This window comes from Opisthocomus hoazin, chromosome 2, assembly GCF_030867145.1.
Source record: "Opisthocomus hoazin isolate bOpiHoa1 chromosome 2, bOpiHoa1.hap1, whole genome shotgun sequence".
In the NCBI taxonomy this organism is placed as follows: domain Eukaryota; kingdom Metazoa; phylum Chordata; class Aves; order Opisthocomiformes; family Opisthocomidae; genus Opisthocomus; species Opisthocomus hoazin.
Window position 1 is genome coordinate 56230510 of NC_134415.1, and position 13754 is coordinate 56244263.

The 13754-nt window shown below is 37.5% G+C and overlaps 1 protein-coding gene across 1 annotated transcript in view; it reads right to left on the reverse strand.

Moving 5' to 3' along the window:
• SHPRH (SNF2 histone linker PHD RING helicase) overlaps positions 1 to 13754 on the reverse strand; it is a 57368-nt gene that overhangs the window by 22135 nt on the left and 21479 nt on the right. The window contains exons 12-18 of the mRNA XM_075413735.1: positions 11753 to 11916; positions 11407 to 11663; positions 8440 to 8561; positions 5667 to 5755; positions 3798 to 3890; positions 1243 to 1350; positions 126 to 268 (exon numbers count right to left, since the gene is read on the reverse strand). Of these exons, the coding sequence (XP_075269850.1) occupies positions 126 to 268; positions 1243 to 1350; positions 3798 to 3890; positions 5667 to 5755; positions 8440 to 8561; positions 11407 to 11663; positions 11753 to 11916 (976 nt within the window). The remainder of the gene's footprint in view (positions 1 to 125; positions 269 to 1242; positions 1351 to 3797; positions 3891 to 5666; positions 5756 to 8439; positions 8562 to 11406; positions 11664 to 11752; positions 11917 to 13754) is intronic.

Consider the following 13754-nt stretch of genomic DNA (forward strand, 5'->3'; position numbering starts at 1 on the left):
TTTTTGAAACTTAATGCTCTGAAGTAAAAATGCCTACTATTTAATTGCAAATCTTACCACAAACTCATAAAAGGACTTGAGCAGACTTAACCTCATTCATTAGCCTATTTTAGCTATTCTCTTACTTCTCTGCCATGGAAAGTTTATTAGTCTGCTGTTTGTAGTTGCAGGTTATTTCATTTTGCACACGTTGAACAAGCTCCTCATCTATGGCATATTGTATTGCTGTCTGGATGACATCCAACCACCAAGGAGAACCTGAATGTATCTGTATGCAAAAGAATAGATACATCCATGAACGTTCAACAAACAATCAATTTACTTATTGCAGCAGAGGCTTATACTGCCCTTTAGGCCACACTCAAACACAGGCTGGTAAATTCCATGGAAAGTGGAAGAGGAGAGCATGCTTTAAAAACATCCCCTTTCCTGTTTAAGTGAATATATGATTTAAAAATTTTCTACATTCCCATCTACTGCTGCACCTTCAAATTGTGTCAGTACAGTTAGAATCACCAAGGCCACCTATATAGAATAGCCACATAGATATACTGTAATCTCAACTTCCTCTTTCTCTCTCTCAATAAGAGATGAAAGGACCATTTCATCAGGGAAAGCAAGCTCTCTGTCAAATTAATAGAGCAACACTGAAGCGGCCTTGTAATTTTAAAAGGTGAAAGAAGATGCAGAAGTTTGCTTCTTCACATGCCATTTGCCCCCATTTCTTTTTTATTTCTTTACTATTATGCAAATGACAAGCCGCAATTCAACTCAGGTGTTCATCACTGCATTCAGAGTTTGCACCTCCCCATGAAACCTGAATTGTCATATTGACTAAAACACAATTACGACTTAAGCACAATGACTAAATGCATGTCAAAGAACAGCTCCTTTGAAAGTAACTGAAATGCCATCTGACACACCACAGAAATGTTTCAAGGCCAAAACCCATAACTTATTAACCTAAATTACAGGTCATGCACAGCTAATATAAAAATCAAGCACGGTGTTAGACTTTACTAGACTCATTTCACTATGTACTTCTGGTTTTAATCCTTTGTTCATCAAGTACTCTGTGCCTCTATGTAGGGAACACAGAATATGTTTTGGGACTGTGTCCAAATAGACCTTCAGAGAACTGTTAGAGAAAATAAATAGCTAGAGTTCTGGATAAACAGAAGAAAATAAAACAAAAAAAAAAAGGCTCAAAATTCAGAGACTAAATATGTAAGAGGTACCTGCCTTTCTCTGGAGTTCCCGAATGGTCTGAAGAACTGGCTGTAAGGCTTGATGGGCTTCTGCCACTTCTGCATTGGATTTACTCATATAATGCTGTCGAAGTTGTTCTGCCTGTATGGAAATGAGAGCTTAAAATTATGCACAACTCATATTTATGAGGAATAACTGAAAATGCAAAAACTCCTCAGCTACCACAATGTTTTACAATGGTTAGGTACCTCTGTGCTACCCACTTTCATCCGTAAGCAATATTTGGCATTAATTTATTTCTCTAGAATTTATTAGTAAGCCCAAAAAATATCTGAGAAGACATAATACTACAAAGATGCTAACTAAGCAATTTTGCTTTTGGACAAGTCGAAACCACACAGTAGGAATACCTTGAATTACAAAGAGGAACTGGAACTTAACCCATAATTCTTCCTTCTCTGTACATTAGAATATATTGTGTTGAATAAGTAAACAATAAAAAGATCCTAAACAGGACAATTTAACTTATCTACATATAAAACTTATCCATAATATAACAAGAAACCTTTAAGTTTCCTTATTTTTAGGTGCATCAGATACAATTTTTTAATAAAAATTACTTCTGACAGTGAAAACCCCCCTTGGTATGCAAGTGTCTCCACAATATAATCAGTACCAGTTTGATTTTTTAACAACTGATGAACAAATAACTTGGATTTCTTACAAGTAACATGTACACACATACATATCTTTCACCATTACATTCTGATTTCACTAGATAACTTTATTTCATCTATTTCAAGGTGTGTTTAAGTCCTTTTTTTTGCTGCTGTCAAGATAATTATATTATTGTTGCAGATGGAGCTCAGTTCACCAGGAGTGGACAGGACTCTCATGTATTTGGATGTGCTACTGGCAAAATATAGCTATGAAAAACAATTTCTACTTCACATTTATAAGAAAAATACAAATTTCCCAATCTTCTCCTTTACAATAATGTCAGGAGAAGGTGATATAAAAACTCCTAGAGCTACATGTCAATAAAAAAAATCTGCAGTATTTCTATAAAGGCTGGTAGAAACTTCTTTAAACAGTTAAGGGAATAAGTCTCATTAAAACAGAAAAAAATGCTACTTATGCATAGAATTTGCATAAAAATGGTAAAATATCACAAGATGTCCAAATAATAAGACAGATACTGATCACAATCACATAAGTGGAGAGGCTGAAAGAACTGGGCTTGTCCAGCTTGGAGAAGAGAGGCTTAGAGGGTACAAAATGGCAGCCTTCTAGCAGCCAGTAGGAAGTCACCAGGAAGGGGGAGCGAGAGGCTTAGAGGGTACAAAATGGCAGCCTTCTAGCAGCCAGTAGGAAGTCACCAGGAAGGGGGAGCGAGGCACTTTACTGAAGTACACAGCAAGTGAACAAGTGACAATGCCTATAAATTAGAATGTGATGTTCTATGCAAATTTTTTTCTTCCCCACTACGAAGATGATGAAGTATTGGAACAGGTTGCTCAGATAAATTGTGAAGTCTCTTTCCTTGGAGGTTTTAACAGCCCAGTTGCATAAAGCCCTGAGCTACCCTGCTCTGAGGCAGAGGTTCAGCTAGAGACATCCCAAGGTCCTTTCCAACCAAAACGACGCCAAAAAAGTGATTTTCTTTTGCAAATGTGGTACATATGTGCACTACCACTGACCAGTGGGGAACAGCGATCCCAGCTATCTTACGAGATATTTTCTCAGTTAAGATTAAGGCTATAGTTAAACAGGATTATGCACAAAGGAAGTAACACACAGTGACTTGCTTATATGCCCAAAGATGGCCAACCTTTCTAGGTGTTTAGGCATTACAAGTGTGACAGGGATGAACCAGATGCTGTAAGGCATGTGAGTACAATATAAATAATACATGGAGAGCCTGGACAAGATGCCACTGGCAAACTTTAGGCTATGAAGGACAGCGCAAATCAGGACCTTCTCAAGAAAGTTTCAAAGAAGATATTATCAGTACCACACACAGGGTCAAAGAGAGAGGTAGAAAGCCAGCTTCAAGGCATGATTGAGAAGATGCATTAGACAGTAGTAGCTTATATTTACTAGGAGATGGGGAAGCGTTTTGGAATGGAAGGTACCTATGTAAGAAAAACTAACTTCACCTGGACAAGTCTCTGACTGTCTGCAGTTAGAATGAGAAAAGCTAAAGAAAACATGAGGAAATAAAGAACTCAAAAAAAATGAGGATTATGCATTCTTTATCAGTAACATTTATGTAACTGATTTCCACAAGAACACTGTAGGCGTGGGGAAATGACATTTTAGAGACAAAAATTATTAAAACTTCCATAAAACACACTCACAGCATAACAGAGATCACCAAGCATTCAGAAACAGCAGCATTTTACTGGGCATTTCTGCTCTCATCTCACACACTAAGCAACTCTTGATTTTACTAACCTGAAAGGAAATGTACGTAGTTAACTTGAAAGCTATTTAATGTTATTTCTTTAGTTAGAGAAAATACTGAAGGATAAAAAATAAAAAGGTGCTCTTCAGAATGTATTTATATAAAAATGAACAATGCTTACCTCTTCCGCAAGTTGGCTATCACGCAAAGTTGGGGGAATTCCTGGGTGTTTTGCCAACAACAATTCCATCAAATTGTGTGTAGAATGAAGTCTCTAAATATACAGAAAGTCAACAGCAATCATGAAAAACTCATTGCAACATCTGTAACAGGAATAGCAATGAAAGCTTACAGCAAGAAATTAGTATTCAATTAAATTTATACTTTTTTCTCTGTTCATCTGCAAGCATCTTATAAAGAAAATAGACATTATTTTCCTCATTTTACTGAGGCAGGAAATTAAACATTAAAAAGACCTTCTTTAATACCTCAAAAGCAAATCAGCAGGAAAGTCTGATACCAAGTCATCAGATTTTGTCCCATACTCACCCTCCTAATTAAAACAGCCCTTGACTATCATGGAAAAACAAGTGATTTATCTCAGAGCACAGCCTTTTGTAAATACCTTTTAGAATATCATAAGTAGAGAATTCACTTAGCCTATCTAAAGTGAAACAAAGCACAAAGAAACAAACAGGCCCCAAGCGCTTCAATCATATTTCATATTTTTCACTTTTCCAAAACAAAAAAATGACCGAATAAGCCATGACCTTTTTGTTTACGTTTAGGGAAAATAAACTTGATTGTTAATATAAGGCAACTCTATTCCTCTTCCCTGGGTTCATCCTACGTTTCTCAAACCAGACACCTAATATTATCCTGCCTGCGTATCTCCCACAAACTCATACTAGTAACTTTCACTATTGTGAACTTGTGCCCTTCTCACCTCTGGGACCCACTACACCTTTGTCCTATTGCTATCTCAGCCACTAATGAGCACTGGCCAGCAGCAGTTTGCCTTTATCTTAAAGAGCTAAGCCTACACAACTTGGAAGTACTAAACAGAAGTTGAGTTTCATTACACAAAGGCGATATTAGGCAGTGTACATTTTGAGCAAAAAAAAAAGCTTTACTGGATTTCATAATCCAGTAAAAAAACTTAATTACCAGCCTTGTTATGAGTAACTTAACAACTTTATGCTGATATGGCTATGCTAAGTCAAAAAATGCCTCTGGGAAGTCACAAAAGAGAGAAAAGAGAAGGAAGAATCAAAGAAGCATAGCAGAGTCATCAGATGACCACATGCAAGATAATCAAAGAATAACTTACATAGTGAAGTAACCAAAGTGAAGAAATAGACAACTGGTCACTTCTTATTTATCCGTCATTAACATTTTAAATATCTTGTTATGCTTAAGAGAATTTTGATCAATTTAGAACAGATATTAGAAATATAGAGATGTTAGTTAGAGAACTGCTTTTTTATTAGGAAAATATATTCACATTTTTAATATAGTATTCAAAATGTATTATTTCCTGAAGAGAAAATTTACTTTGATTCTTTCTTATGTTTTGATGCCCTTTCAGAGAACATCTTCTGCAGTGCAAACATTTTATTATTGTCTATCATTCGGCACGTTAATACCATTCTCAATGTACACCCAGCATCCGGTATTCACAGGATATACTACAGTACCATTAACGTGAGCAGTCACAGTCACATACACAAGTCTAGGAATTCAGCGTGTTGCATTTATTGCAGAACAGCAGGTGGAGATCATACACTGCTTCTGGGATATCATGAAGGCTCACAAGATAAAGTTTCTCAAAACACAGTAGCTTTGTTAAAAAAAAAAAAAAAAAAAATCAAAAAAGAGGAAACGTGGTAGTCATTGGAGAGATTCCTATCTAAAGACTGTGATAATGACAGTAGGCTGAAAGAGTCATTCAGCACACTACTGGGAGGAAGAAAAAAGACTGACCTGTTCAATTAAATCTAAAGTATTCCAGTTCTTAACTACGTCTCTTTACATTTGAATACTCACTCACTTGCAAGGAATCTGTTTTGAGCTTTTCTTTGTGCTCTTCAGATGATCGTAACACTTCCCTGTACAGCTCTGCAGCCGAGGCATATTCTCCTGAAGAAGAGTAACAAAAATATACACATACCGTGTTGGTTTTTAAATACACAAACAGCCATAACTGGCCATCACTTGTTACATACCAAGATGTTTTCAGAGAGGCTGTATAATATCTTCTTGTCTTCAAGCAAATCTTCCCTATTCATCCCCCGCCTCCCCCCAAAAAAAACAACTGATAAAAGACAGAGTATTATATTTTACAAACACTAAAGCAGTTTCCAAATTAAGTATCTTTTGTGATTGCAAGATCTGAAGACTTCTTGATCTTAGAATATGTATACACAGTTGCGTAAGTCCAAAAAATCTCACGTTGCACTAAAAAAACAAAACAAACCATCTTCCACAACTCACTGCAGTGTTGCCTTACTAAATTTGCACTGCAAATACATTATTCACTCTCCCAGTGAAAACAATGAAAGTTGTGTTGTACTTCAGAAATGCAGAAATTATTAAATACATGCAGGGAACATAACTAGCGATGTAAGCTGCTAATATCACAATCACTTCTCAGAAAACAGTTTATATAAATTAAAAAAGAAATACAAAATTGAAGTTGCATATGGAAAAGCAGCCAAAAAAACCACCAAACTCAAATTTTATTTTCTTTTCTCAACTGACAGAAATTTACTTAGCCAGTACTAGTCTTAGAAGACTTAAAACTTGGTACAATGACATGACACACAAAGACAGACAGAGTAAAACAAAAGTCATCTTCCTACACATCTGCAAGTGTAAGGACTCTATTTCAACAAGATTTTTGCTTCTTACATTGAAACAGTTGCCAGTTTTAAGGGTGTAGTCCTGCACCTTGCCATTACTAGTAACAGGCCAAAAGCTATGTGCTGAATTTGCAAGGCCTCAAGGTTAAGGCTTGTGAGGTCTCCTTTGACTTTTTCTTGACCTGCCTGGACCTTTTACTTGGCTTAGCTGTGACAGAAATTTCTCTCAGTCATCAGGCATCTATGGCTAATTTTTTTTTCCACTTTTGTTCATCTTTGTGTAGTACAATCACAGCTTTATATAGACAGCAGTAACAAGCAGTTATTCTATGTAGAATGAGGTATTTACAACTAACACAATCACGAAGAGAAATACAGGCCTAGTAACAATAGCAGAGGCCTTGAAAAGTAAAGATACAGGATGCAGTGTGGAGGAGTACAGCCATGGGATGCTAAGAGACGGTGCACAGGCTTGGCAGTGAATAAGGAAGCCATGGCTATAAACAACTCACCCACAGTCAAAGTAATGCAGACCTAGAGCTGGACAAAACTCGTTTTAGGGGCAACACAGAGAACAAAGAAATAGTATGTAACATTCATAAAAGGCATCACATACACTAAATTTGGTATTAATGTGGAGTTGCAGACCAATGAAGAAAGACAAAGGTGTACAAGTGTGCTAGCAAACATAAAAATGACCCTAACTGGATCCTTGAGTGAGAAAGAAGAAACCATCGACACAAGTGTCTTACTCCTGACAGAGAACTCCAGATGGTGACAGCTTGCCATAGCATGCCACCACTGGTATGAAACCATTAACCTCAGGACCCAGAATGGCAGCAGAAAGGTAGGCATAAAAGCAGGACAAGCCGTAGAAACAAGTTAAGTGTGATTATTATTCTTTTTTCACCTGTAACAATGAGATGCGGACTAATAACAATTAGACCTCTAAGATTTCAATTATACTAACCATAAATTCATGGCTTGATTTATATATAAGGTGTGCTTCCTCCTTACTGATAAATAAGACTGAGTGCAACAGTAATGCTGCGGCGCAGGAAGCAGTTACAAATCAGAACTCTGCCTCAGTTCTGCTTTTGTTTCTCACCTGATGCAATTTTCATCCATCTGCCTTTCAAAAAGGGCCAAACTTAATTTTTGCTACTAGTGTATTTCAGAAGTATTTAATCCGTACAGAAATCTTCTAAGCACTTAATTCTATCTGAAAAATTTGATCTCCATCCTTCAATCATAAAGTATTTCAAACCTATTAAGTACAGGCTAAAGAATCTGAAGGTAGTCCTTCTGTAAAGCAAGTAACAGAACAGGCAGTTTGCTTGTTTTCTTTGAAGAAAGGCTTTAACATGAACTGGAAAAACTCAAGTAGCTTGTTAACTTTACAAGACTTGTTACTTGGCAGAGGCATTTCTTTCACATTCATGACTAAGTGATTTTATTACTACTTTTTTATTTTTGTTTCCTATTCAAAGCTTTTTTTCCTCCTAATTCAGACAAAATCTACATTGACAGAGCTGTATAGCAGGCAGCAGCAAACAGATTCCACAGTCAGCATAGCAGTTTGCATGGCAGGACGCACACAGGAAGCCCAGAAAGCACTACTGATAAAACAAAAGCAGGTTAAGTACAATTACACAAGTATGACTTCTTTTATCTTCCCAGTACCCACAAACAGTAGAATCACAAAAGAATACAAAACAAAAGAGCCAGAAATACTCTGAGACATCTCAAAGATGCACCAAACTACACCTATTCTTTCCTCCCTCACGTAGAAAGAATGCTGGTTTTTGTTACAAACGCTGTTACAAGCCTCTCAAGTTTCCCAGGATTTCACTGTGGCTTTCTCCCTGAATTAAAAAATGCCACTGTTTTTACATGGTGTCATCTAAACCATCATTAGCCTACAAAAAGGAGTAAAGATATGCTACAGCCATCCAGTCTTACCTTTAATGATATGGATACCAGCTAAGCCATTAAGAGCACACACCAACTGCCGGTGAGCTTCCTCACACTCTGTTCGACATTTCTTCTGCAGAGATGTTAGCAGTTCCTCCATAGTCATGGTGCTGAAATGGAGACCAAATGGCTCAAATTCGAAACAAAATCACAGTACTAGAGAACTAAAACTGTAATGCTGTGCAGCATGAAAGACTGTTACATGCATCCAACATACTGTGCAAATGTTTATTAGGGATTTATTTACTTATTAAAAGACTCTTAGTTGCCAGCTTTTCTTCCAGCTAGAGCTTTACCCTAACTTGAGTATGTCAGAAGGCTGACATTTAAAACCAGAAAGAAATAAGAAACGTGAGGAAAATTAGAACTAGGTAAAATAATCCTTCACAGGGCAAAATATTTTACTCTGTCTGTTACAGTGGTGAACTGGCAACAAGTAAAAATGAACCTCATTTTGCTAGAATTCATTCAAATGAAAAAAGCTGAGAAACTACATTTCTCCCTTTTCCTACCAATCTAAACATGCAAAACAGGTGAGGTGTCAAGGTAAAGAGGAAAACGTGTGGAATGAGAAGAGCAAAGACTAGCAAGTATCATTTTAAACTTCTTTTTCTACATTTGTTTGTAGTATTTGTAATTCTTGAGAGGAATTTAGTCGGAAGAGAGTTAGCTTAATATAAAAATACATGAAATGAAAAGGTAAGAAGGAGAAGCAAGACAAGATAAGAAAGAAGAAAGAAGCATGAAGGATAGCTTGGAGTAAGGCCAAGGGACAAAGAATCCAGGCAGGGAGAAGACTGATGCAAAGAGACAGGAGAGTCAATTGCAAGAACAGTCTATGACAGCTGACCTGAGGCTGCTTCTATGACCAGTTGCTGCTGTGAGACCAGACACTACCCCCCTCCCCGAAACCCTGCTTCTCAGCGTCATTCACCTTCAGGAGAAGCATTTACTATTTGGCATTTAGTGATGTGGAGCAGAGTAAGAGGTGACATAACTGCTGTGCAGTTTGGGCCCAAGGTATGCCGGAAGGGTATCCTCGACCAGGCTTTATTTTGCCCTCCTCACAACACTGTTGCTTGAGTTTACACTAGTGTTAACACTAGAGCAGGCTTTAAATCAAAATAATCACTATTTATAATTAGCTGAATACTGCAGAGGTATTGGCAAATACACATAACACCTGCTGCACATAATACTCTGATACTTCTATCCCTGCTACTTCCCTTTCATTTTCAAAACCATCAGCAGATTCAAAAGTTACAAAAGCAAAAGGATGCACATATCAAGTATATAATGTGATACATTGCCTGAGACTACCAATTAAGACAAAAAAGGTGTGGGTTTTGTGTTTTGTTGGTTGTTTTTTTTTTTTTTTTTTTTTTTACTCAGTTTAACTAGGGAAGCCTAGAAAACTCCATTTTGAGGGCTATGTTTTTGTTGAGTGGATGTTCTCACTTACTGCCTTTACTACACAGACGGGAAAAAAGAGTCACCTAGCACAGAATATCCTCCAAACTCAGTTTTCTTGTTTTAGGCCAGTTTCTCCTGTCCATATGCTTCAGCATCAACTTTCTTGTTACAGTAAATCTCTCTTCTTCATCAAAGCTCCTAGCACTGAATTTCTTCATTATTCGCATACATATAAGCAAAGCCAGGAGCCAAATCTTCTCTGTGTTCTGCTGCAGTCAAGCTTGCTTCACAGAAAAAGGTATGTAAATAGTGCTTGGAAACAACTTCTCTTTGATTTTAAGAACCATTTAATTTTCACTGCTAGTTTTTCTACCCCAGTTACTATGCAGCTGTCACTCTGCAAGCATTCCACCAAAATCAACACAGTACTAAGCTGTCCCCAGCATACTCAGCTCAGTTTACACATTTCATTTGTACTTCACTGGCTCATTTTAATGCAAATAATCTTGTATGGGCTGGTGGGAATATTGATTTCTCCAACGCCTGAGTCCGTGCTTCCACACTAGCAGACTGTGTGGAAGGGCTACAGCACAGGGCCTACTCTTGGTCCCTGCTGAAGCAGGTGCACAGTCAGTCACAGCAGCCGAGACATTGTAGGTGCCCTGTACGAGAAAGCGGAAGGAGCAGGACACAAAACTTCATAAAAGGATAGAAAGAGACTAAATAGAATGGATGAACAAGAGCAGGAAACAGTCGAAATAACACTGGCAGTATTAAAAGTTTAAGTTCTTCACTACCTGTAGCTTAAAAAAAGAAACAACATAGACAGTGCTCTGAGGGTCTGGAATGGAAATTTTTTCCACCCCCTCCCGCCCCAGCCAACTGATTGAAAAAGTAGCAGCTACATTTTGCAAAGAATGCTAGCAACATGCTTTTGGTCTAACACAGGCTGAGACCAAACTGGTATTTGCAGGGAACTTGTGAGGAAGATGATCTTGGAAGTGCGCAAAAAAGAAAAAAAAAGAAAGAAAAAAGAAAAAAGCATTTGAACAGCTTTGAAGTTTGGATCTACATTTACAAATTCTGCAACCTCAAATTAACATTTTTTTTAATTAAAGAATTATTCCATTCTATTCATTTTGTCGATGATTCTCATTTATGAATATGAGTTTTGTAAGAGACACAGAAAATCAGTGGACTTATTGGCTTCTTTAAAACTGAAAAAGAATCTGGTTTTTTTTCCACATTCAGTCTGTCACCTGCAACACCCTAGTATCCATCAGCATCGTAAGGTCAAAACGTTACTGCACAAACAACTGCCTCTCAGTACTATGTTCTTTAACACAAGAATTACACCAACTACCCTACTGCATCCTATTCAGTTTCTGAAGTCAGATATCTTGCTGTGCCATAGTTGCATATTTAACTACAGAAGCTTAAAATTAGGCTTGTTTGAGAACTGTACAAGATCCTGCACCTTTCGGGACAGTAAGAGTTTTGCTTTGGATAAAGCAAGCCATTTAAGAAGTGACAGAAATTCACCTTTTCTGTAATGGCAAGAACTCTCCCCGAACAGCTTGTGGATGACAGCAGGCCTGCCTCAGCCGCAGCAAAGGGTATAGAATAGAAGTCACAGTCCTTCTATCTAGGCTACTAAGCTTAAGAGTCCAGTCTGAAATCTTCCTGAGTTTTGCCAATGCATCCTGGCAGCACACTTCGTGCTGGCGATGATAGAAGTGTCTCTCCACAGGAGAAAAGTGAAGCCAATGTACATTTTCTGTCTGAGGGGGGATTTGAATCTGCAATTAAAAAAGAAAATAAGTAATTTGCAAATAAAGCTGTTGATAAATGTTGTTCAGGAATGTGAAAACCCAAAAGTCTTATTTACTTGGTCAATCACATCCTTCTTTGCTGATCTCCACATTATCTTGGCAATTAGACTGTAGAGAGGCCGGGGATTTTTCCTACAATAAGGTCGATACAAAAGTTGGTCCCACCAGTGCTTGACCCAGTAAGGATCAACTCCAAGAAAAAGGACTAATCCATACAGATCTGCCAAGAAAAGAAAGTGTTTTAGTACAATGTTTGTGTTTTAATACTTCACAATATGTCTCCAAGAAAATTTAACTTTCATACAAAGGTTACCAGGCATAATGCAACTACATTCTGGCCGTTCTCTTTCCTACTTGTTTTCCAGTCGTGCCCTTGCCAAAATAGCCAATTTGATGCAGGGGACCAGGTGGACAAAGATGAGGGTTCTCTTTTTTAGCTAGTTGTTGATTTTCATAGAACTTGCTGGAATATAACTATTTGTGAGACACTTTCCTAATTTCAAGTTTAGCAGAAGAAAGCAATCAATTTAAATCTATTCAGAGCAGAGGTGAGAGGCAGAAATTACATGTTTGCATATGGTTAACAGGGTTTGCCAGGTTTTTCTAAAACAGTATTGCTCAGTTATCATTACTTCACAGCCTGCTGTGCACCAACTGTCTGTTGCCCACCATCCTAAAAGGGGCTGCAATTTAAAGGCTTTCACTTTTCTACTTAGGCATTAAGAAATTAATAAACACACTGTTTTTGTTTTCTCACTAATTAGGAGAATACAGCATGCTAATTCTGCACAATTCAGAAACCCATCATTTTTGGGGATGAAATTTAAAGACATATTGACTTCAATCTTGTATCTAAGTCTTACTGGAAAAATGCAGAGGCACACACTTAAATGCTTCATGTGGACAATGAAGAAATAGAAATATATGACGGTATCTTACAGACAGTTCTCAAAGATCTGGTGGCTACATTCTTTATTCTGTTAGCTTTATGGTAATTATGGTATTCAGCTGAGAGCTGTAAGAAATTCACCAAATACACCACAGACCAGGGGAAAAAAAAATCCTGGGAATCATTTCTATGCAGGAAGCAATTGTTTACCCAGGGTCCTATCCACTTTATTACAGCAGCAGCGGCACAGATTCAAATTACTCAGCAGTTTTCATCCCCTATGTGATGAGGGCTCCCTCAGTATAGCCTGAGCACCTGGCCAACGTATTATGGACAGTATGACATTTCAGATATGTATTAAATCAACACCATCACCCATAAGGACTTCAATAAGGTAACCATGACAGTCAAATCAATCACTTCCTCCTATAGTGTTTGTTTTATTAACTATGTATTCTCACAGCTATTATGTGTATTTATGCAATTAATCTATAATTCCATAATGAATTAATCCATAATATTGATTTTTATAATAGTTTGGTATCTGAGCAATAGTTCACAAATGCACACAAATGCCTACACAGATTTATTCACTTTCAATCTCATTTCCTGAATGTGTACCACTTACTCCAAAATCCATCAAAGAACATAGGGAGACAAAGAAGTTAGTCAGTTCCCTTTCTCTTTTTCTATCTCTGTTTGAAGCCTGTCTACAGAAACTGAGTACCTCACAAAAAAGACAAGATAAATGACACCAGCTAACATACAGCTCCCTACTCCACACATCTCCATTTGTGAAGTCCTTACATAAGCACTGAAGACAGTTTCATAAAGCTTTAGTATGATTTTTAGAACTTATATTCATGGCAGTTGATGCCCACAGTAGTTCATACAGGGCTATGCAAAACGCAAATAATACAGCTTTGTTTGCTGTACTTGTCAGTCAGAAGGATGCTGTAACCAGAGCAGACTATCATTAGCTGCAACAGAGAAGGGTTAATGTTTACCTACTCTGCCAAGTGAAATCTGAAGAACAGGCGTGAGTCAGCTGTTCGACATACAGCTTCTCTGCTCCTCAAAGTACTCCTCTCACTCCAGGACATAAAAAGATTTGAGCTTTGCAATTTTCATATGGATACATTTATTAATGCCTTTAATACGTGCTTATG